The sequence below is a fragment of the Aethalodelphis obliquidens genome, unplaced genomic scaffold (genome assembly GCF_003676395.1).
Source record: "Aethalodelphis obliquidens isolate GAN/ISIS:26980383/991018 unplaced genomic scaffold, ASM367639v1 scaffold1, whole genome shotgun sequence".
NCBI lineage: Eukaryota > Metazoa > Chordata > Mammalia > Artiodactyla > Delphinidae > Aethalodelphis > Aethalodelphis obliquidens.
The window spans coordinates 71,003,214-71,028,905 of record NW_020837945.1 but is presented as its reverse complement, the minus strand read 5'-3'; the positions used below and the strand labels follow the sequence as shown (position 1 = coordinate 71,028,905).

At 41.7% G+C, this 25,692-nt stretch overlaps 2 protein-coding genes and 1 pseudogene across 3 annotated transcripts in view; 1 reads left to right on the top strand and 2 right to left on the bottom strand.

Annotated features, from left to right (window-relative positions):
- Positions 1–2,168: 2,168 nt before the first annotated feature.
- DRC9 (dynein regulatory complex subunit 9) overlaps positions 2,169–25,692 on the bottom strand; it is a 42,162-nt gene continuing 18,638 nt past the window's right edge. The window contains exons 7-12 of one of the 2 annotated variants that reach the window (XM_027107192.1): positions 17,835–17,996; positions 16,750–16,824; positions 15,637–15,681; positions 5,448–5,579; positions 4,248–4,349; positions 2,169–2,826 (exon numbers count right to left, since the gene is read on the bottom strand). In XM_027107192.1, coding sequence (XP_026962993.1) covers positions 2,686–2,826; positions 4,248–4,349; positions 5,448–5,579; positions 15,637–15,681; positions 16,750–16,824; positions 17,835–17,996 — 657 coding nt within the window. In that variant the 3' untranslated portion in view covers positions 2,169–2,685. The remainder of the gene's footprint in view (positions 2,827–4,247; positions 4,350–5,447; positions 5,580–15,636; positions 15,682–16,749; positions 16,825–17,834; positions 17,997–25,692) is intronic. The other variant, XM_027107199.1, reaches the window with a different exon arrangement.
- On the bottom strand, positions 19,184–21,080 carry LOC113620831 (heterogeneous nuclear ribonucleoprotein K-like). The gene is given in 4 exon segments (XM_027107182.1): positions 19,184–20,207; positions 20,210–20,555; positions 20,557–20,670; positions 20,914–21,080. Coding segments are annotated over 4 exon segments (1,389 nt in total). The 5' UTR covers positions 21,018–21,080; the 3' UTR covers positions 19,184–19,382.
- On the top strand, positions 22,948–25,671 carry LOC113620847 (epsin-1 pseudogene; annotated as a pseudogene).

The following is a 25,692-nucleotide window of genomic DNA, read 5'->3' as shown; positions in this document are numbered from 1 at the left end:
CTGAAACCATTTCCACTAAGATCAGGAACAAGACAAGGTTGTCCACTCTCACCACTATTATTCAACATAGTTTTTGGAAGTTTTAGCCACAGCAATCAGAGAAGAAAAAGAAATAAAAGGAATCCAAGTCGGAAAAGAAGAAGTAACACTGTCACTGCAGATGACATGATACCATACATAGAGAATCCTAAAGATGCCACTAGAAAACTACTAGAGCTAATCAATGAATTTGGTAAAGTTGCAGGATACAAAATTAATGCACAGAAATCTCTTGCATTCCTATACACTAACAACGAAAGATCAGAAAGAGAAAGTAAGGGAACAATCCCATTCACCATTGCAACAAAAAGAATAAAATATCTAGGAATAAACCTACAAAGGAGGTAAAAGACCTGTACTCAGAAAACTATACACTGATGAAAGAAATCAAAGATGACACAAACAGGTGGAGAGATATACCATGTTCTCGGATTGGGAGAATCAATATTGTGAAAATGACTATACTACTCAAAGCAATCTACAGATTCAGTGGATTCCCTATCAAATTACCAATGGCATTTTTTACAGAACTAGAACAAAAAATCTTAAAATTTGTATGGAGACACAAAAAACCCCGAATAGCTAAAGCAATCTTGAGGGGAAAAAACGGAGCTGGAGGAATCAGACTCCCTGACTTTGGGCTATACTACAAAGTTACAGTAATTAAGACCATATGGTACTGGCACAAAAACAGAAATATAGATCAATGGAACAGGATAGAAAGCCCAGAGATAAACCCACACACCTATGGTTACCTAATCTATGACAAAGGAGGCAAGGATATACAGTGGAGAGAAAACAGCCTCTTCAATAAATGGTGATGGGAAAACTGGACAGCTACATGTAAAAGAATGAAGTTAGAACACTCCCTAACACCATACACAAAAATAAACTCAAAATGGATTAAAGACCTAAATGTAAGACCGGACACTACAAAACTCTTAGAGGAAAACATAGGAAGAACACTCTTTGACATAAATCACAGCAAGATCTTTTTTGACCCACCTCCTGTAATGGAAATAAAAACAAATAAACAAATGGGACCTAATGAAACTTAAAAGCTTTTGCACAGCAAAGGAAACTATAAACAAGAAGAAAAGATAACCCTCAGAATGGGAGAAAATATTTGCAAAACGAATCAACGGACAAAGGATTAATCTCCAAAATGTATAAACAGCTCGTGCAGCTCAGTATTAAAAAAACAGGGGCTTCCCTGGTGGCTCAGTGGTTGAGAGTCTGCCTGCCAATGCAGGGGACACGGGTTCGTGCCCCTGTCTGGGAAGATCCCACATGCCGAGGAGCGGCTGGGCCCGTGAGCCATGGCCACTGAGCCTGCACGTCTGGAGCCTCTGCTCCGCAACGGGAGAGGCCATGACAGTGAGAGGCCCGCGTACCACAAAAAAAAAATCAAAAAATGGGCAGAAGACCTAAATAGACATTTCTCCAAAGAAGGTACACAGATTGCCAACAAACACATGAAAAGCTGCCCAACATCACTAATTATTAGAGAAATGCAAATCAAAACTACAGTGAGGTATCACCTCACACCGGTTAGAATGGGCATCATCAGAAAATCTACAGACAACAAATGCTGGAGAGGGTGTGGAGAAAAGGGAACACTCTTGCACTGTTGGTGGGAATGTAAATTGATACAGCCACTATGGAGGTTCCTTAAAAAACTAAAAATAGAATTACCATATGACCCAGCAATCCCACTACTGGGCATATACCCAGAGAAAACCATAATTCAAAAAGACACATGCACCCCAGTGTTCACTGCAGCACTACTTTCAATAGCCAGGACATGGAAGCAACCTAAATGCCCATCGACAGACAAATGGATAAAGAAGATGTGGTACATATATACAATGGAATATTATTCAGACATAAAAAGAAATGAAATTGGGTCATTTTTGGAGACGTGGATGGACCTAGAGACTGTCATACAGAGTGAAGTCAGAAAGAGAAAAACAAATATTGTATATTAACGCATATATGTGGAACCTAGAAAAATGGTACAGATGAACCGGTTTGCAGGGCAGAAATAGAGAAACAGATGTAGAGCACAAACGTATGGACACCAAGGGGAGAGAGTGGCAGGGGGTGGTGGTGTGATGAATTGGGAGGTTGGGATTGACATGTATACACTAATATATATATAATAGATAAGTAATAAGAACATGCTGTATAAAAAAATAAATGAGATGCCAAAAAAAGTGTCATTTATGACACTCTTTGCTCCTAAGTGCCATTTTTCACTATAGGCAAGTTGAATAAAGTCAGAATCAGAGACATTACAGGAACTACTGAAGTTTTAATCTATCACTATAACTAGGATTATGCACTTTTTTTCTGGTGAGAAAGAGTGAGAGGAATCTTCACAAGACTTCTAGAAATATTTCTTCCCAGGAATTTTTTTTTCAAGTTATGAAGAAGCTCTGAATCCACAGTATAATCCTAATTCGGGGTTTGAAAACTAGTATAACCGTCAAGGTGACCTAGTATAACTAGGCCTCACCTGAGAATGTCCAAATAAGAAACAACCTGTAGATGAGTTATCTGTGATGGTAAAAGATGTTTCTTACTCCCTTCAGGTCCTCCTTCCGACCTCCAAAACACCAGCAGAAAACACAGAAGATAACTTGGTCACTTCTTGCCTCTCCGCTTGTCCTTGTCTTTGCCTTTACCTTTACCTTTTGAATCCTTGCCATCATCTTTGCCCTTCTTGGGCATTTTGAAACCACCAATTTCCTTCCGCACCACAGTGCCTCGCCACCAGGCCTGGAGCTGGAAGAGGACAGGGAAGGGGGTACAATTTGTAGTATGCCTGACAAGCTGCATTCTTTCTACATAAGGGGATTGTTTCTTCATAAACTAACTTCTGTGAAGATGGTCTCTGAGACACAGAAGTGGCCAAGCATGCTATCCTTGAGCAGTGCTTGCCTGTTGTGCAGGACTCAGAGCTTAAGCCCTGGACTCTGAAGTTTTCAAGGAGTAAAACTAAAGAAAAGGGATCTGATTAGGCCTATCTTTCCTTTACACTTAGAAACCTGAGTCCCTTATACTGCTGCTCTTTATGAACTTCCAAGTTCCCCAAATCTAACAACCATTTGATCCAAAAGCAATGCTAGTTACCTGGACCACAGGCAAAAGCAAGCACTCAGTCAAAAATGTGCAGATAATCTAGTGATTTCAGTAGGTTTCCTGGTGCATTTCAATCTCTAATGATTGATGAAAGGATCAAAACTCCCCTTCAAAAAGGATTTAGTTAGCTCCCTTGCATATCTTAGTCATTAGACACAACTGTTCTAAATACAGTCTGGTCTACTTTCAAATCAGATTAAGCTTCAAAGACTGGGAGCAAATCCACTAATAAAAAGAAAACAAAAATGGTCTTCAGCTACCTCTTACCGTTTTGCTCTAAATCGAGGAATCCTGACAAATAGAAAACACCAGAGAAGCTCAATAAATACTTGCTAACTATACATCTGACTCCTAATGGAAAGCTCAAGTTTGGGTTTAAATACCTGGTCCCGAATGTACTTCAAAGTTTACTGTCTTAATACACCCCCTAATATACATCCCAAACCACAGCTTGCACGCTGTAGGGTCTCAGCAGATACTCCTCTTTCAGAGAGAAGAGCAATTGTCAAAACTACAGTTTTAGTCCAGCTGATGTTATTCTTGCTTGAAAATATTTCCCAGAATCTGACTTGCCAGTTTCATCATCACTAATATACACAAGTTCATATAAAACTCTCTCTCTTTTTTTCTGAACTGCTACTTAATCACCTTCACCTTTTTTGAAAACAGCTCTTGATCTGAACCTAGCAGATAGCCTGGACTGACTTATAAATAGGATTTTAAGAAGTAGTAGTATATTAAAAAGAATTCCTTTAGGAGATGTTTTGGTTAGAACTAGTATTCATAAGTTTGACCTCTGGGCGCAAGTTATAGGTTTTGCTTCCACTGCTAACCACCTCTTCCTTCCTGGATTAAAAATTGGGGGCATGTCCTTTTCTCTTAACTGTCTCCCTGCACCACGGGCCATGTGTTGGCAAAGCCCAATTTTTAGGCCATGCTTCCTCACAGATTTCCTGTTCCACGTGTGAGAATAAACGAGAGATGCTCTGCATTCCTCAGTGTTTGGCCAGCTACAGAATTGAAAAAGCCCCAAGATGCCAATTACTAAGGTGCCAGTTTTCTACCTTTATGCTGCTCTCTAATTCCAAGTGATCCCGTTCTATCTTCTTCCGGGTCTTCTCCTTTTCTATACGATCTTCAATGATGACTTGTTCATATTCCCTTATCTGCAAAAGTAGACATCAATCATATGTTACAGGACTTGCTCACTAAGCTGTGGCCCAGCCAGCCCAGGTGTTTTGTGTTCTTTTTTTTGTCTGCACCACATGACTTGTGGGATCTCTGTTTCCCAACCAGGGATTGAACCCCAGCCATGGCAGTGAAAGCCTGGAATTTTAACCACTAGACCACCAGGGAACTCCCCAGCCCTGCATTTTTAATATAAAACTTTAAAATGAACCATACCAGGACTTCCCTGGTGGCACAATTGTTAAGAATCCACCTGCCAATGCAGGGGACACAGGTTCGAGCCCTGGTCGGGGAAGATCCCACATGCTGCGGAGCAACTAAGCCCGTGCACCACAACTACTGAGCCTGCGCTCTACAGCCCATGAGCCACAACTACTGAAGTCTGCACGCCACAACTACTGAAGACCGCGCGCCTAGAGCCCGTGCTGTGCAACAAGAGAAGCCACCGCAATAAGAAACCCACGCACCACAATGAAGAGTGGACCCTGCTCGCCGCAACTAGAGAAAGCCCACACGCAGCAACGAAGACCAATGCAACAAACAATTAATTAATTAATTAATTTAAAAAATTGCCCTCTTCTTTAAAAAAAAAAGAAATACTAACTTGATGTGTGGCTAATGACATCAAAACAATTAATTAAAAAAAACTAATAGAATGTATACCTACAAATAGCACCCATCTTTCAAAAGAGAAATTTGAGAAGTTCTACATTTGTTCAATGATGAAACCACAATCAGAAGCTTTTTATAAATCATCATTTATAAATTATCTTCAGAGGTCATAAAGTAGAAATAAAAACAGTATCTAGCTCAAGGAGTTTGGGGAGGGTTAAATAAGTTATACATGTAAAATACTAGAAAAGTGCCCGGGACAGATTAAGCAATATAAAGTGTCGGCTGCTGCTATTATTGTCCCCATCAATGAGGACGTCATCATCATCATCAAGAAAGAATCCTAGTGGTTTACAGACATACCACGTTGTGACCAAAAAGAGTATCCCCCAGGTACTGTTGCTTAGCTACCACCCACTCCTCAGTGCTCTCTGCCTTACAGTATTAAGTCTCTGCTTCCTTACCGTCTTTGCAAGTTCTTGAAGGTGTGCTAAGTCACTGGCCTTAGCAGCTTTGAGAGCATTTAGTTCATTCTGTTTCATTTCTGTGTCCTTATCAAATTTCTCCATCCAGAACTCCAGCTTCTCCTCAAGTCTCTACTTGGAAAAAAACATTAAAATATGGCTCTACCAGACACAAAACAGTATATACTGTATGAAGTCGTTTATATAAGGTAGAAGAACAAGCACAACTTTTCTATAGTGATAGAAGTCAGAATAATGGTTACTTTTGGGGGGAGGGTTAGTTTATTGATTGGGAATGGGGCAGGAGGGAGACTTCTGGGATGCTGTAAATGTGCTCTATGTCTCTCTCTGGATGGTGGTTACAGGGGTGCTTAGCCATATTCATCAAACTATATACTTAATATTTGTGTACTTTGTGTGTGCTATTATCAATTTTAAAACAGGTGGGGGGACTTCCCTGGTGGTCCAGTGGGTAAGACTCTACACTCCTAATGCAGGGGGCCTGGGTTTGATACCTGGCCAAGGAACTAGATCCTGCATGCATGCTGCAACTAAGAGTTTGCATGCTGCAACTAAGAGCACATGCTGCAACTAAGAAGTCCACATGCCACAACTAAAGATCCCGCATGCCGCAAAATAAATAAATATTTAAATATTTTTTAAAATAAAATAAATAAATAAATAAAACGGGGGAAAAGGGCCTACCACGTGTCTGGATAAGAGAAGTTGCAGTGAAGAGGAAAGGAATAAAGGGTAGGTAGAAATTCTGAAGGATAGGAATGGCATCAGTCATCTCTTTGATTGCCAAGACTAAATAATAGTTGAGAAGTGTACAATGTTTTCAAAATTCTAAAAGACAATAAAAGTGAATCTAAGATTCTATTCCTAGCCAGCCTCACATTCAAATGTGAGGTGAAGAAAGAAATATACCTTGTCTTTCTGAAAGAGTTACTCAAGGATATACTTTATTTTTTAAATATATTTATTTAAATAATTTATTTGGTTGCTCCGGGTCTTAGTTGTGGCTTGTGGGCTCTTTAGTTGAGGTTCGCCACCTGCTTAGTTGCAGCTCACCAGCTCCTTAGTTGTGGCATGTGAACTCTTAGTTGTAGCATGCATGTGGGATCTAGTTCCCTGACCAGGGATCAAACCTGGGCCCCCTGCATTGGGAGCAAGCAGGCTTATCCACTGCACCACCAGGGAAGTCCCTCAAGGATATATTTTAGCAAAATAAAATGAAAGAGATATGAATAAGAAATAGTAAAATGTATATTTAAGCTATATGTCATAAATTTTTAGTAACAAATCATAATCTGGAACTAAATCCCAAATTAGGCAGTATAGTCTAGTGGAAAGAGCACAGGCTCTGAAGGCAGATTGCCTAGGCTCAACTCCCAACCTTGGCACTCAAACAAGTTTACTCAACTCTCCAAAGCCTCAGTTCTATCATCTGTAAAATAGAAGTATATAATGAATGATTTCAACATGGGATGTAGGAGAGGAAGAGAAGAGGTAAGTAAAATCTTTGCCTTAATAAAGGCAAGTAGATAGAGATATTGATTACATTTAATAGAAAGAACAAAGCTAAATGTTTAAGGGTTACCACTGCAAGAAAAGAATGTATGACAAACTCCTGAAGCATGTACCTCAAGAATGAGACATCAAGAGGAGCCTTTATATGGTACGTAAACATGATATTTTAAAAAAATCAATCACAATCCATGATTCTGATTAACTTAGAGCCTGTCCGTTTGCTGCAATCATGTCTTTAACATCTTTCTAAATCTTAACACTTTCGTTTTCTTTTAATCAAAAAAGGAAACAGGCTCCAGGCAGGCAAGAGGAGCTGGCTGAAATGTAATAACATCATCTGATATTTCTTGCACTTCTATTTACATTAATTTCTATTTACAGCAAATGATACTGGCTTTCCTTTTATAGCAATAATATTATCTTAACTGAAAATAAATTGATATAGTTGTTTAGGTGAATAACTAACTAGAAAATAGTAGTAATACAGGTGGTATGCAGATATTACAAAACCAGGAAAGTGGTATGCAAATAATTGAAGTTTGCACTAGAAAGCTGGAAATCAAGAAATAAAAATTCGATCAATTCCACTATTGGATGAGAATCTGCCTTTCAATGTAGGGGACACGGGTTCGATCCCTGGTTGGGGGACTAAGATCCCACATGCCGTGGGGCAAATAAACCTGCGCACCACAACTACTGAGCCCGCGTACTCTGTAGCTCATGCACCACAACTAGAGAAGCCCTCACGACACAAGAAGAACCCAAGTGCCACAACAAAGACCCAGCACAGCCAAAAAAATAATAAATAAAATAAAATAATACTTAAAAAAAGGAGAGCAACAACTAGAAAGCTTGAAAAGCAGGAAACATAAAATAATATGGAAACAGGGCTTCCCTGGTGGCGCAGTGGTTGGGAGTCCACCTGTCGATGCGGGGGACACGGGTTCGTGCCCCGGTCCGGGAGGATCCCCCATGCCGCGGAGCGGCTAGGCCCGTGAGCCATGGCCGCTGAGCCTGCGCGTCCAGAGCCTGTGCTCCGCAACGGGAGAGGCCACAACAGTGAGAGGCCCACGTACCGCAAAAAAAAACAAAAACAAAAACATATATATATATATATATATATATATATATATATATATGGAAACATTAAGTATAAACAAATGAAAAATCACAATAAAATTAACTGGAGTAAATTCCCCTATCAAAAAACATACCTCTCAGATTTTTTAATCCAACTATGAGCTATTTATAAAAACCACAGTTAATAAAATCAAAGCAAAAAGCAAGCAGGTTTGGCAATTAATATCTGGCAAAACAGAACTCAAGCCAAGAATAATTAAATGAGACAAAAAAGGATATTTTAAACTGATAAAAGGCAAGCTTTATTAAGAAGCTATTACAGTTATAAACTTTTGTGTTCTAATAACATATTTTTGGAATATATAAAGCAAAAAATTAGAAATGTAAGAAATTGACAGATCCACAATCATCTTAGGAGACTATCACAGCTCTCTGAAATTAATAGCTCAGGTAGACCAAAATAAATAACAATATGAAGAATTTGACAGATAGACTAATAGACAATTCCACAACTTTGTACCTAACAGAGAAAACATTCTTTTAAAATACCCATGAAATATTCATATAATGTGAGCATATATGAAGCAAGTAAGAACTCTACAAATTCCAATAAGCATAAATCTTATATTTCACATTCCTAGACCATAATGGAAGACAGTAAGAGTGTAAAGGTCAAAGCATTGCTGTGAGCAATAGAAAGACAGCCTACACTCTTTCCTCTCCAACCTTAACTACTTGGACATTTAAAAAACACCCTATTAATAAGGGGAGGGGTCAGGGTAAGGGTAAGCTGTGACAAAGTGAGAGAGTGGCATGGACATATATACACTACCAAACGTAAAATAGATAGCTAGTGGGAAGCAGCCGCATAGCACAGGGAGATCAGCTCGGTGCTTAGTGACCACCTAGAGGGGTGGGATAGGGAGGGTGGGAAGGAGGGAGATACAAGAGGGAAGAGATATGGGGACATATGTATATGTATAACTGATTCACTTTGTTACAAAGCAGAAAGTAACACACCATTGTAAAGCCATTATACTCCAATAAAGATGTTAAAAAAAAACCCTATTAAATAGGGTTAAAAAGGAAATAACAAAAAAAATAATAATAACAACAACCAAAGGAAATAACAAATTGTAAACTAAAAATTATGATGCCTACAATTTACTTTTAAAGGCCCAAAAAAGGTAAGATGGATTAATGGAGGAAGGATGTATAGACGTGATAAAGCAAGAATAATAAAATGTGAATGGTAGAATCATAACTAGAAGATGGGCTTTGGGGCATTCACTGTAAAATTCTTTCAACTTTGTGTATATTTGGAAACACTCATAATAAAATGTTGGGGAAAAATAAATAAATTTCAAATTATTTGGAAAGGAATGACAATGTAAGCATTATTTATTAAAACTTCAGACTGTACTCAGAAAAGTGTTGGTTTATATACATTTACAAGAAAATAAGGGACTTCCCTGGTGGCTCAGTGGTTAAGAATCTGCCTGCCAAATGCAGAGGACATGGGTTCAATCTCTGGTCCAGGAAGGTCTCATATGCCGTGGAGCAACTAAGCCCGCAAGCCACAACTACTGAGCCTGCGTGCTGCAACTACTGAAGCCCATGCACCGACAGCCCGTGCTCCACAACAAGAGAAGCCACTGCAATGAGACGCCCACGCACCGCAATGAAGAGTAGCCCTGCTCACTGCAACTACAGAAAGCCCGTGCGCAGCAACAAAGACCCAACGCAAACAAAAAATGTTTAAAAAGAAAATAATAAAATTTGAAAATAAACGAATTGAGTATTTAAGAAACTAGACAAAGATTAGCAATATAAGCTCAAAGAAAATAATTATACATAATTATAGGAATTATATAATTAAATAATTATAAATAATACATGAACATAATTACTCAAAATTAAAGCAAAAACCAATGTGACAGGGAAAAAAACAGATTTGCTCAATAAAACCAAAAGATGGATTTTATGAAGACCAATAAAATGGTCAAACCTTTGACAAAGCTCAGCAAGAAAATGGGAGACAAGACACAAATTTTTGAAAGTAAAGGATGGAAAAGATAACTTCAGAAATAAGAGAAAATTTTAAACTGTAAGAGACTATAGATCACATTTATACTAATAAATTTAAAATGAATGTTTTAATGAAATGGATTTTCTAGGAAGATACGTTACGAAAAATGACTCAAAAAGAGGTTTTTTTTTAAAGTAAAGACATCAGTAATCATTTAAAAAAATTGAAAAGGGAGCCAAATATCTCCTTTAAAATGATACCCAGCAAGATTGTTTATGACTGAATTTACCAGTTTCAAGGAACAAATAGTAATCTATTTTGTTCTATTTTTATTTTGTAGGTTTCAGAGTATAAAAAGATGAAAAGCTTCCCAATTCAAACTGCCAAGCTAGCATAACTGATCACAATACAACAAAGAAGCACCAAAAAATGAATTTATAGGTTGATCTCATTTATAGAATATATAAATACAAAATAAAAATCTACAATTCTAACTGCCTAGTAAAAGAATAATAAATTATGAACAAGTAGGATTTATCCCCCAAACTTAAGATGATTCAACATCAACAAATCTATTAATATGTTTTAATTTATTAACATATTAAAAGAGAAAAAGATCATATCATCTCAATGGATTAAAAAAATCCATCTCATAAATCTGAATGCTCATTCCCGATTAAGAAGAGAAAAAAAACTTAATATATAACTAAAAGGAAACTTTATTAACTTGATAAGGTTTACCTCCCATAAACCTACAGTGCAAAGGTCATACGATCCCCATTTGTGCCAATTATCAAATCACCATCCTCTCAGCTCCAAATCATCCTTCACTGACCCACTTTGTGAAACTTGGTGCTTGCAGTAAACATTTGTTTTGCAAGCTTGCAAAATGTGAAGCTTTGTCAGTAGAGGGCGCCAGAGGGACATGACAGAAGAGCTTCTCTCCTTGGTTCCAGTGTGCTTCCTCTTTTGTTTCAGGGGCACAGCTCACTGTTGCATGGGTGTGGGACATTCAGTGGCACTTGTTCACCAAGTTTTGCTGACACAGCAGAAGGATTCTTGCTTGCCAAACACAGTCCACAGTTCCCTGCTTGCCAGCTTTACCCTACTAGCTGTAAACCAGCTCTGACCCAGGGCAACAAAGCAAACATCCTTCCTTGCATACTGTCCTTTAGCCCTAGAGTTCTCTTTTATCCCTCCTTTGTAGCCAATTCCTTATTACCAGTTAATAATTCTTTTGTTAAGTGTTCTCTGCTCAAATTACTGATGTGGCTTCTGTCACCTAACTGGACCATAATGATATAGAATTAGTACCAAAAATAGAGTTTGTCTTCCCACCTTCTAATTCACGTCTGACTAAGGCATCTAAAATCCTTGCTTCTTCTGTTCATCAGATACAATCACCATAATGCAGTGAACATAATGTAGTGAACATATGTTTCACTGCATAATGCAGTGAAACATATGATGTTTTGTGGAAAGTCAAAGCAGGCAATATCTCTGCAGACCATAATATGGCAGAGAAAGGAGAAATGACATAGCCCTGATGCGAGACTGTAAGGGTGTACTGTTGGCCCTGTCAGGTAAAAGCAAACTGCTTCTGCAGTTTTTTTCGAAACTAGTTTGGAGACAGGGACCTTAGTCAAGTTAATAGCTGCCTACCAAGTGCCAGTGGCCATTGAAGATTTTCTCCAGTAAAGATACTACATCTCGAACGGTAGCTGCAATTTGAATCACCATCTGATTACATTTACATTAGTCCACAGTCACTCTTCAAGATCATTCAACTGCACAGGCCAAACAGCTGAGTTAAAAGGGGATGTGACAAGTGTCACTACCTCCACCTTGAAGCCTTTGATGTTGGCACTAATTTCTACAGTTACACCAGTGGTACAGCACTGCTTATGATTTACTATCTTGGTAGGGATGGGAAGTTCCAGAGACTTCTACTAGGCCCTTACTACCATAAAGGCCCTCACTCCATGAATCAGAGAGCCAATGTAGAAATTTTGTCTGTTATCAAGTATGTCTATTCCAATCCTATGTTCAGTAACTGGGGAAAATAACCACAGAGTGCATCCACAGAACAGGTGGGCCCAGAGCCAATCAGACTTAAGTCGCCATCTATCACCTGACCACCATAATCCCCCATTTTGAAGAGGGGCCACAGTGTTGTTTTGAGTCCCTAGGAATTAGCATCAATTCAGAGCCAATGTTTAGTAATCTCAAAAGGTCTGGATATTTCCTTTTTTCCAGTGCATAGTCACTCTAATAAGTAGCCACATGTCCCTTGGGTAAGGCTTGGAGGAAGATTCACTTGTATTATTTGCAGCAGTGCTGCAGAGTTCATCTTCAGGGGGACCTGCTCCCTTCAATCAAGGTGCTCTGGATCTGTGAATTTACTTAGTCTGTAAAGTGGATGAGAGGTCTTGACTCTTCATTGTGGTGACTCAAATCAGGTTTTTGGCAACTAGACTTGGACCTTTTTCTGTTATATAGATCAAGTAATGCTTTATCAGGCTGCCCATCAATTTTGTTCCTAGAGATACCACAATTAATTAGTCATTGCCAAACATCCCTGTGGGCAAAGGCTTTCTGATTACCAGTACCTCTCTGCTGCACTCCATGGCAGTCGTGTCCACCTTCGCTTTGGTAGTTAAGTGCTGCCACATGTCCTCTGGCACTCCATGAGCCCATCATCCCCACCAGGTGTTCCCATTCTAAGTTGCAGGGTCCTATTCTTTACCAAGGAACCCTAACCTGCACATGAGAAACTTGGCATGACTATGAATTCATGTGTAATAGTGCTATGCTCCACCTTCCTTGGTCTAACACCCTTAGAATCCATTCCCATACATATCCCCTGGGTTTCCGTCAATATATATCAGTAAAGTCTTGTAACTCTTTTGGAGTGTAAGCTATTTCCTTCTGAGTTACCTATCAACCTGAAATCTGCTGAGATTTGACCCTAGTGATGGATCCAGGGACAAAAGGGGTGATTGCAGTCGGTCTTGAGAATGAGCATCCCTTTTCAAGGCATCTGCCTCAGACGAAGTTATTATCACAGGGTTTTCAGGAAAAGGAAGACTAATCTCAGACATAGGAGGGCAGGCTAATTCCACTGGCAAGAGAGGCTTACAGTGACTTGGGGGTTCAAGACTGTCAATTACATAAATCTGAGTCCAACCAGGTATTCCCATTCTAAGTTGCAGGGTCTTATTCTTCCCCAAGGAGCCCTAACTTGCACATGAGAAACTTGGCATGACTATGAATTCATGTGTAATACTGACTGAAACATCATTAAAACCAAGAATAGAAAAACAGTGCCACATTATTATTACTACTACTACAAAACATTACACTTGCCACTCTATCTGTACAATAAGCCACAAAATGGAAATAGACATATAAATAATGAAAGGGAAAATATAAAATTGTTATTATCTATAGTCAATAAGATTTTCTACCTAGAATATCCAAATGAATCAACTGAAAAACCATTAAAACTAATATGAGAGGACATAAGGAATCTAGAACAATATTACAAAAATGAATAGAATTTCCATATACCATGCACTTAGAGACATGTCCACTGACAGAAGGATGGTTACCTAAATTTTGGTATAACCCCCTCATGGCATGTTATATAGCAATTGTACTGCCTTAGAAAACATTAAAGACAGGGACTTCCCTGGTGGTACAGTGGTTAAGAATCTGCCTGCCAGGCTTCCCTGGTGGAGCAGTGGTTGGGGGTCCGCCTGCCGATGCAGGGGACTCGGGTTCGTGCCCTGGTCTGGGAGGATCCCGCATGCTGCGGAGCGTCTGGGCCCGTGGACCATGGCCTCTGGGCCTGCGTGTCCAGAACCTGTGCTCCGTGGCGGGAGAGGCCACGGCAGTGAGAGGCCCGCGTACCACAAAAAAAAAAAAAAAAAAAATCTGCCTGCCAATGCAAGGGACACATGTTCGAGCCCTGGCCGGGGAAGATCCCACATGCCACAGAGCAACTAAGCCCGTGCGCCACAACTACTAAGCCTGATCTCTAGAGCCTGCGAACCACAACTACTGAGCCCACGTACCACAACTACTGAAGCCCACATGCCTAGAGCTTGTGCTCCACAACAAGAGAAGCCACCGCAATGAGAAGCCCGTGCACCGCAACGAAGAGTAGCCCCCCGCTCGCCATAACTAGAGAAAGCCCATGAGTAGCAATGAAGACCCAACACAGCCAAAAATAAATAAATAAATCTATTTTTTAAAAAAAGAAAACATTAAAGACAAAGTAAATTCTTTTAAAAAACTGAGTCTGGAAAAACATATATAGTATGATCCCATTTATGTCAAAAACAAATAAAAATAAATACTAAAAACAAGTATTTAGGTACATACACAAATATGTACATGAAAGGAAAAGAATATGGAAGAACTCTTTGGAAAAGGAAGTGATTAAGAAAGCTTTCGCTTTTTGAAAATCTATGTATTTCTGTACTGTTTCCAATTTTTCATTAAAAAGTATTTGTGTATCACTTGTGTTATTAGGCTGAAGATGTGAGGAACACTAACTTCATGCATCCAACATCCATTTATCCACCCACTCATCTGATCGTCATCAAATACCTGCTATACTTCTAACATCTGAAACAGGTAACATGATACATAATCCTGAAATTACAGGAGTACAGGTTCTAATAGCCTACTGATGTATTTTTCAGTAAAGGCCTGTGAGATAGCATCTAGAAATTATTTTCTTTAACCACAGATTTAGAATTATTTGCTGAAAATTCATCCAGTTTCTCAAAGGCAGGGTATATCATGAGTAAGCTGGAAATTTTTTCCTTATTCATCCAACAGGGATATTTTGAAAGGTTCCATTCAGCTTGGTTTGTTATTAGTATTGGAAATACTAATTAAAACCATTCAGTCATATATAATTCAGACAAGAAGAAATGAAATAAGTAAATAAATACATGGAAAAATGGTCAATTCTATTAGTAAGCAAAAATGCAAAATAAGACAATTCATTAAATTAGTAGACTTTTAAAAATATCTAAAACATTGCAGTACCCTGTGGGACAGGCCCAAAGATGGATGGAGTGACAGAATTGAGGAATGTTAAGCCCTCTGTCATAAAGCAGACCAGTGCCTTTGTAGAAGGAGTGAAAATGCGCATTTATAAGCCCATAATGGATCGTCCTAAATGCCAAGGATTAGAATCCCGGATCCAGCATTTTGTATGTAGGGGATGCACGGAGCACCCACATTTATTCCCTGAGGAAGAAACAAAAGCCAAAAGGGACTGTAATGACACACTAGAGGAAGAAAATACTATTTTGGAGAAACCAACAAAGACAGTTTGTGTTGATACAGAAATTAAAAGCATCATTTAACCACAGAAAACTCACCAAGATCTAGGAGGCAACAAAAGACTATTAGGCTAAAGAAGTTCTTGCTTGAATAAGAAAGAATTTAAACATTCTCTCATTCCTGTCCAAAAGAATTAGAGATGGAAGAAGCAAAAAGCAATTTTAAAATGGACATATATTTACATACACCTGGAAAACTGTGCCTTGTGTTCAAATTCATTAAAGCCAGATCCTGCAAGTACAAAAAAAAAAAAAAAAATCGAAAACAGCTAGTTTTATTGAGGATACCTTGAAATTAGTGCTTGCATAAATTGCTGATGTCAGTGTAAGATAGAAAGTACTAGCATTATTTATCAAAAGTCACAAAATAACAGACTCTCTGAATTAATAATCTCATGCTTGAGATTTACTTTTAGTAAGTAATTGCAATGAATAAAACAGTTATTTGGGCAAAGCTTTCATTACTGAATTATTTATAATAATGAAACTTTGGAAATAATCTAAATATCCAAAACAAAAGAGTAACAAATTATGGAATAACCATTCAATGGAACATTATAAAACCACTTAAAATTATTTTATGAAGAGACTGCAATAAAATGGAAAAATGAGTAAAAAACCAACTGGCAAATTTTTAAAAATTAATTATTTTTGGCTGTGTTGGGTCTTCATTGCTACATGCAGGCTTTCTCTAGTTGTGGTGAGTGGGGGCTACTCTTCATTGCGGTGCACAGGCTTCTCATTTCAGTGGCTTCTCTTGTTGCAGAGCATGGGCTCTAGGCGTGCGGGTTTCAGTAGTTGTGGCATGTGGGTTCAGTAGTTGTGGCGCATGGGCTTAGTTGCTCCATGGCACGTAGGATCTTCCCAGACCAGGGCTTGAACCCGTGTCCCCTGCATTGGCAGGCGGACTCTTAACCACTGCACCACCAGGGAAGCCCCCAATTGGCAATTTTTAAAAAATCTTCCCTCAACTAAGAATATGCTATTTTTAGAATTTTAAGAAATCAGGAAATTTTAGTTTTAAATTATGACTATGAAGCAATATAGGAACAAGAAAATTTTCTTATATAGTGCCAAATGATAAAGGTAGAAGACAAAATTTTACCTGTACTCAAATTACAGCTTTATAAAATATTTATCCAGATGGATAACTTTTAAAGAAAAGTGGGCTATACAGCTCATTTATTAGGCTGGTAGAATCATGGTTGATTTTTTGTTCCTTAAATTTTTTTTGCTGTCCTTGGTATTTTATAAGCAGGACACAAACATGTCAGAGGATAAGAAAGTTTTGGGGACCCACCTGCTGCTCCTTTCTAAGGAATATTTCAATCTCTGCATGAATCCGGTTCTCTTCTTCAGTTTTCAGCCTTAGTTTCTGTGAGAACAACAAAGCAATGTCAGGAATTCTTCCCAATGGGGCTGGAAGTGAGTTCTCAAGATCAGGGGTGTAGCTGTGACAGTAGTACAGGTCTTCTCTACCAGCTGGGATCCTAAGATTCCGAGATATTGCTCCAGAGCAGCAATTCCGTTCCCTTCAACTCAATTCGTGTTCACAACATGGCTGAGCCATGTCTGGCACTGTGCTAGACACAGGCAGCTGCCCAGAGCAAAAGGGCCATAATCCTGTGGCCTGGAAACTGGTGTCCATTTAAGGAGAGAAACAATGCTTCAAGGGCACAAGCTTCTCAGGCCTACAGAAGGAAATTCCAGAGTGCAAGAAAAAAGTTTGTTGTCATAGTCTTAAGCCACACTTGGGAAGTAAGCTTTCAAGTGAGTCAGAGAAAGGAGTCGCCTCCTGCACACAGGTGATACGCTCTACTGATGTTTGCTCCTTCTCGCCGACCACTTGTTCTTTTAGCCATTTAGTCTTCCTCCTCTAATGAGGGTCTACCCTTGTTTCTTTCTCCTGACATTTTTCACTGTGACTTCTCATTTCTGTAAATGTAGGTTTGCATGAAGTTCAGCCCTCTAGATTTTGTATTTCTTAATGGAGGGATGAAAGATACTGGTTGAGTGAGAAAAGTAGCAGCAAAAACCTGCAGTTACTGAACATCTTGTTTTGCCCTCTCCCTATAATTACCAGGAGAAATGGCAAGTGGTTTTATAGAGTAAGGATAAAGTGACCAAGAGAAGAAAGTACAACCAATTTTCAAAGTCATTACAAAAAGCCAGGAGATGTAAGCTACAGCCCATCAGAATCTCTGCCTGCAAAAAAGCAAGTCCTCATTCCTTTTTTGTTTTTAACCTCAAATGTTAGGGTTGCTGGAGAGAGAGAGCAAAGATTGGGAAAGTCTCCCTCGCTCTCCTCCTTTGTCAGCTGAGGCAAATCAGGAGCGACAGCTTGACTGCCAGCTACCTGATTCATTTCTAATTAACGGTGATTACCTCAATCTCTTCCAGCAAGAGCTCCTCTGTTTTGCTACATTTTTTCTGGGTCTGGGAAATCTGCAGCTCAGTGTCTCTCTTCATATAGCGATTCTCCATGTTGGTTTTTGCCTTCATCTCTTGCAACTCGTTCTTAAGGTGAGCAATATATTCATGCCGACTCTGTAAAGGTAAGACCAAGTTTCTAAATTAAAATACATTCTACCTCCATTCAGCTCAGTCAGTGGCTTAAGCTTACCTTTTGTTCTTTTTTTTATATATATAATTTAAGATTTTGTATTTCCTTACAAGAGGAACGTTTTAACAAATTTTACAGGTGTCAATCAACCCTTGTTCAAATTGGGCACACATCAAATCTAGCATTATGGGAGTTTTATTTGGAAGTGAACTTTTAACTATCAATACAAATGCCAAGATACTACACAAAACATCCACAGGAACTTTTCTCATCTTTTTTTGAATTGTTCACAAACATTTCCTACATAATCCAACATACAACAGAGAAATGGTACATTTTTTCTTTCAATTTGCATACAATGGAAAAACAAGAATATATATATATATATTTTTACAAAGTTTAACTAATAGACACTACCAAGCTGACAGTTTAAGTCTATAAGTGAGAAATTATCTAATAAAAAATAATCAGAATTTATTTAGCATCAGTCACTTATATAACCAAGTATTATTCTGATTAATAAAACTTGCCACCATTAGGCTTCTGGTATATACTTATACCAACTACTCCATCTGTTGTATTGCTTCCCACCTTGGTTCTTCACAACTACAAACAGAAAATCGTTGCAAAGTAGGGGCAAGCATTTGCAAAAACAAAGAAAAATCTCCAGCTTATTAGAAGCATGAATGTGTGGTGGAATTTCCTCCCAAGCAATGGACTTTCAAATCACTTAAGAAATCACCAGAACTGAATGTGTCAAGATATTTGCCTAAGTCCAAGAAGAGATGCATTTATTTATATCCAAAAGAGGAGTGAAAATTAAACTTAGTGTTTAGTTTGGGGGCAGGTTGGGGGAATTCAGCCATTTAAAAAATTCAGTCATTTAAATTCAGTCATTTAAAAAATGACCATCTTAAAAAAAAATGACCACCGAGCTTCCCTGGTGGCGCAGTGGTTGAGAGTCCGCCTGCCGATGCAGGGGACGCGGGTGCGTGCCCCGGTCCGGGAAGATCCCACATGCCGCGGAGCGGCTAGGCCCGTGAGCTATGGCAGCTGAGCCTGCGCCTCCGGAGCCTGTGCTCTGCAACGCGAGCGGCCACAACAGTGAGGGGTCTGCGTACCGCAAAAAAAAAAAAAAAAGTCACTCACTCTGCTGCTGTTTCAAAATTTCAATGTTCGTTTTTGCACACCCTCCCCCAACCCCCAAGCCTGTTTGTAAGGAACTAAAACATTACATCTGGTGAACAGCAAAGATTTCACTACACCTCAAATGCAGAACACCTATGAAGCAGAGGAATGTTGGCTTTTTAAACAGTAGCAGATAAAAAAAAAAAAAAAAGATGCAGGACCCCTTCAGTTCTTCACTAGACTTAGAAAAACTTTCCAGAATACTGCTTCACACTGTTCTGCAGCAAATACTGAGCATTCTGTATCTGGGCCTGTGTTCCTGTAATGGTAATAATCCGATCTTTGGACCCTTCTAAAGGCTCATCAATTTTGATCGAAGCTCCTGACTCATGATGGATTTGTTTAATCTGCTGACCACCTTTGCCAATAATAGATCCAGCCAGATCTTTGGGAATAGTTACTTGTGTAGTAATAATAGGTCCACCAAGATCACCGTATGAGCCACGACCCCCTGCATAGGAATAATCATATCCAGAGCCACCCTGTGGTTCATAAGCCACCTGCCACTCTGACTGGCTCCATGTATCTACTGCAGAGTCCCAGATTTCATCAGCACTGAAACTAACCAAACCATCATAACAGTCTCCAGGTCTCCCTCTTCTGTCATAGGCCAGTAGTTCTCCTCCTCTAGGTGGTGGTGGTGGAGGAAGAGGAAGATTCCGAGCTCTGCCACCACCCGGGCCCCCTCGTCCAGGAGGAGGTGGAGGAGGTCCTCGACGAGGGCTCATATCATCATAATCCCTTCTGGATGGAGGCATGGGACACCCACCCTGACCAGGGGGCATTCTGTCCAAACCACCTCTTCCCGGCATGGGAAATCCCACGGGACGTCCACGGCGGTCATCAAATATCATTGTAAAACCACCATAATCATAGGTTTCATCGTAAACATTGGGATCATAAGGCTGAGCATGTCCTTTGATGGGAGACTCTGATATAAGATCAAGGATGATCTTTATGCACTCTACAACCCTATCAGGTTTTCCTCCAATAAGAACAACTCTGTCAGAGTGGATTGAGGACAACGTTCCTGGAAAAGCTTGATTGTTGTCTGAGTGGTCTCTCCAAGTTCTTTGATTTTAGCACCTTTGACCCCAATAATTCCTCCAGCCAGACTCTGATGAATCAACAGTCTCAACTCGCAGTCAAAGTCGCTTCCTTTATAGTGTTGGTAATTTAAGCATTCCACAGCATCAGATTCGAGTGGGAGCTGGCTGGTTGCAGTGGGTGATGGCAACTGCAGGCCCTCTTCCAAGATAGGGATGATTTTCTTCAGAATTTCTCCAATTGTTTCAGTACTGGCACTGTTACTCAATATGCACTCGGGGCCACTGCTGTCTGGAACTGAAACACTCATTGTAGTCTGTACGGAGAGCCTTAATATTCTTGCCTCCTTTTCCAATCACTGCCCCAGCATTCTTGCTCTGAAGCAGAAGGCGTAATTCAACCATCACATCAGTGTTTCTAGATCTTTTTTTTTTTGGGGGGGGGAGTTTGTTTGTTTGTTTTTGCGGTACGCGGGCCTCTCACTGTTGTGGCCTCTCCCGTTGCGGAGCACAGGCTCCGGACGCGCAGGCCCAGCGGCCATGGCTCACGGGCCCAGTCGCTCCGCGGCACGTGGGATCTTCCCGGACCGGGGCACGAACCCGTGTCCCCTGCATCGGCAGGCGGACTCTCAACCACTGCGCCACCAGGGAAGCCCTGTTTCTAGATCTTTTAAAAGCTTGTTCGTCTTCCATATCTTCAGCGGGGCGTTTACCTAATTCACCATTGGTTTTGGTGTTGGGAAAGGTTTCCTCTGGCTGTTCAATTTCCATTTTCTTGTATTAAAGGGGCACACCAATCAGTTATTTAATATATCTTTGCAGGGCAGAACTGAAGTGTTCTGGGCGGGACCAATTGACACCCTTGCGCTGCAGTAGCCGGGCAAGGCTACCGGCCCTATGCTGCTGTGCAGCCTCAGCCGGTCACAGCTAGACAGAGAACCTACCTTTTGTTCTTATATTTCAACAAGGAACTGGATCTATTTTTCTGCTATCACACTATGGGAAATTTACCCAATAATCATGGATGGTATAAATGAAAATGAAAGATAAGTAGTTCTCAGCATCAGGACTGTGAGATTCTTTCCTAGGCACACTATTTGGGTACTCTGTATCCACACAAATTTCCCATCACTATCTCATTTTGGTGGAAAGAGCACTGAACTAAATGATCAAAAGACCTAACTTCCCACCCAAGCCCCACCAGCTGTGTGAATTTGGCCACGTCAGTAAAACTCTCTAAGTCTTACCTTCTTAAAATAGAAACATTAATATCTACCCTGCCTGCAATATCTTAGCAAGTAATTATAAGGATTAATTGACAATATGTGTGAAAACTCTTCACAGGTTCCAAAGTGCTTGGCAATTTCTTTTCTTTCTTTAATTGAGTTAACATTGGTTTATAATATTATGTAAGATTCATGTGTACATTATATCTCAACTTCTGTATACATTACAATGTGCTCACCACCAAAAGTTTAGTTTCCATCTGTCACCATACAGTTGACCCCCTTTACCCATTTCCCACCCCTAATCCTTTCCCCTTCTGGTAACCACTACTCTGTTTTACATGTTTGTTTTTGTTTGGTTTGTTCATCTATTTTTGTTTTGTTTGTTTGTTTTAGATTCCACATGAGTGAAATTATATGTTATTTATCTTTCTCTGTCTGACTTATTTCACTTAGCATGATAATCTCAGTGTCCATCCATGTTGTCACAAATAGCAAGACTTCATCCTTTTATGGCTGAGTAGTATTCCATTGTATATATACTGTGTATATATATATACACCATATCTTCTTTATCCATTCATCTGTCAGTGGGCACTTAGGTTGTTTTCTTATCTTGGCTATTGTGGACAATGCTGCAATGAACATAGGGGTACGTATATCTTTCTGAATTAGTGTTTTCATGTTCTTTGGATAAATACCCAGAAGTGGAATAAATGAATGATATGGTAGTTTTATTCTTAATTCTTCGAGGAATCTCCATACTGTTTTCCATAGTGACTGCACCAATTTACTTTCCCACCAACAGTACACGAGGGTTCCCTTTTCTCCACATCCTTGCCAACACTTGTAATATCAGGCCTTTTTGATAATAAGTGCTTGGCAATTTAATGGCCTTGGTATTCATTTTTAAAATATTTATTATGTATCAGGCATTGGACTAGACTCTAGGTAAATAGTAAAGGCCTAAATAGACATGGTCCTTGCCCTCATAGAGCTTACAATCTAGTGGGAAAGATGTAACTAAAAGGAAACTTTTAGTTTTAAACTTTTTAAAATGTGCAATATGCTATGAAAGAAAAGGTTATGAGAGAAAATAACAAGAGAGACCTATGTTAGATTGGATAGTCCAAGAAAGGATTCTCTGAGAAAGGAATGTTTACTCTGACACCTGAAGGGTAAGAAAAGTGGGATGCGCTTCCCTGGTGGTGCAGTGGATAAGAATCTGCCTGACAATGCAGGGGACACGGGTTCGAGCCCTGGTCGAGGAAGATCCCACATGCTGCGGAACAACTAAGCCCGTGTGCCACAACTACTGAGCACGTGAGCCACAACTACTGAGCCCGTGTGCCACAACTACCGAAGCCCACGCACCTAGAGCCTGTACTCCGCAACAAAAGAGGCCACCACAATGAGAAGCCCACACACCGCAATGAAGAGTAGCCCCCGCCCCCGCCCGGCTCTCCGCGCCCCTCCTTGGCGCCGGGGCGTCGAGGCCGACGGCCTGCGGCCCTCAGTGCGTCCACGCGTGCGCCCGAGGGCGGCCCCGCGTCCGCCGCTCGCGGCTCGGCGCGGACCCCGCGACACGGAGGCCGAGCGGGGGCAGGGCGCTGCCCGCCATGACCCCCTGGAGCGCGGCGTGAGGGGACCGAGGTGAGCGCTGGCAGGGGCGCGGCAGGCGGGCGCGCTCGGGCGTCTCCGCGGCCTTTGTGTGTCTGCTCCCGGCCGGCCTGGGCCGCCCCCGGCTCTCCGTCTCTCCCGCGTCTGCGTGTCAGCGCCGCTGCCTCCCGCGGGCCTACCTTCTGCTCGTGTCCGTGTCTCTTTCGGCGTTTTTGCAAAGCATTTGTCACCGTGTGTCTGTCCCAGTCTCGTTCTGCCTTTCTGTCACGTTTCGGCGTCAGAGGGTCAGGATTAATGTTGGTGTCTCCGTTCGCCAGGTGTCTCCAGTCTCTGTGCATCTCTCCCCGCCGTCTTCCCATCTCATTCTTGTCCGGGTACCCGTGTCCTCCAAGCCCGAGTCCCTCTCCGCGGGTCTGTCGCTTGGTCTAGGGTCTGCCCCTTACCCCAGGTTCTTGAGTTAGTTTTGGTGAAGAACCCGGCTCTGGAATCAGAGGCCCACTTTTTGCGAGCCTGTAAGATTTGTCAGGTGATTTATCACCAAACCTTAGTTTCCTAGTCTTTAAAATTAGTGTGTTTATGTTTCCTGCGTAATAGGGCAGCTTTGCCTAATAACAGAGGTGATGCTTTTAAGTGCCTAACCCTGGCGTGTAGTAAGTGTGTAGTTAACTGCTGGGAGCTCTGGTTTCCATTATTATTCGTAGATTTTTTTGTTCCACACAGATGACCTTTGATATCGTTTGGTATCTGACTACCCCTTGGAGAATTTTGCCGTATGATTTGTCTTTTATTCGATCTAATAATTCTCTTTGGGCTAAGCAATTTTGAAAAACGTAGTCTTGTTTTAAGCAGTATCTGTGAAGTTTTAGTTTTGCTGTGAAGGTTGAATATATCTTCTAATGCCCGTTAATATAAACACACGGTGTTAAGATAGCACATTTTCTGATGGCCACCCTTTTAGAAATAGTTCTGTTTTTTCTCTGACAATAATAGTAGCCAACGTTATTGAACTACTACCCAAGGGGGGCAGTGCCAAGAACTTTATGTATCCATTGTATTTAATCAACAGTTCTGCCGGGTGGAATCTTTTCCTTCATTTCGGAGTTGAGCAAACTGAATCTCAAACCCAGATTTCGTGTTCTTCTCCATTTTTCTTGTCTCTTATTTCCCTGTCCCAGGTTACTGCCTCTTTTCGTTTCAGGGTCGCCGTCTTTTCTCGTTGCCCACCTGCCTCACTCTCTTCCCATGTTTCTTTATCTGTTTCTCTTGTCTTTGTCTGCCCAGCTCTCTGTGCCTCTTTTTCTTCTCTCTCTTTTCCTTTCCTTTCAGTCTCCTACTGTTAGTTGTCAGATCAGCTCTTCGTCTTAGTGTGTCTGGCTGGGTCTGTCTTGACACCCATGCCATCTCTTTTCAGCTGTTCACATCTGTCTCCAAGTGCGTGCTCTCCTGTGTTCAAGGCAACCACCTCCCCGGGGACTCAGGTTGTAGGAGATCTCCGTAGGTCTCTGCCTGTGGCTAGCGTGCTGGAAAGGTTGTAGACGGTGTGGTCAGAGCCTGCTGTGCAACCGGGCTGCTCCGGAGATGCGGTGACCTGCCAGTCCCTGCCGCGGCCTCCCTCCTCCCGCCACCCCGTCTCTGCACGCCCCGGGGGGCCAGCCCCCCTCCCCACCGCCAGCCACCATGTCGACCTCCTCACTGCGGTGCCAAATGAAGAACATTGTCCACAACTACTCGGAGGCTGAGATCAAGGTTCGGGAGGCCACGAGCAACGAACCCTGGGGCCCGTCCAGCTCCCTCATGTCTGAGATTGCCGACCTCACCTACAATGTCGTCGCCTTCTCAGAGATCATGAGCATGATCTGGAAGTGGCTCAACGACCACGGCAAGAACTGGCTGCACGTCTACAAGGCCATGACGCTGATGGAGTACCTCATCAAGACGGGCTCAGAGCGCGTGTCAGAGCAGTGCAAGGAGAACATGTACACCGTGCAGACGCTGAAGGACTTCCAGTACGTGGACCGCGACGGCAAGGACCAGGGTGTGAACGTGCGCGAGAAGGCCAAGCAGCTGGTGGCCCTGCTGTGCCACGAGGACTTGCTGCAGGAGGAGCGTGCCCACGCGCTCAAGACCAAGGAGAAGCTAGCGCAGACCGCCACGGCCTCCTCCGCAGCCGTGGGCTCCGGGCCCCCGCCCGAGGCAGAGCAGGCCTGGCCGCAGAGCAGCAGGGAGGAGGAGCTGCATCTCCAGCTGGCCCTGGCCATGAGCAAGGAGGAGGCCGACCAGCCCCCGTCCTGCGGCCCTGAGCATGACGTCCAGCTGGCCCTTAGTTTGAGCCGTGAGGAGCACGAAAAGGAGGAGCGGATCCCCCGTGGGGACGACCTGCAGCTGCAGATGGCCATAGAGGAGAGCAAGAGGGAGACCGTGGGCCAGGAGGAGGGGAGCTGGAGCTGCTCGCCGGAGAGGTACCCACTTGCAGTCCCGGTGCCTTTGACATGAGCGGGGTTGGGGGCTCTCTGGCCGAGGCTGTGGGAGCGCCCCCGCCTGCAGCCTCCTCGACGCCCACGCCGCCCACGCGGAAGACCCCTGAGTCGTTCCTGGGGCCC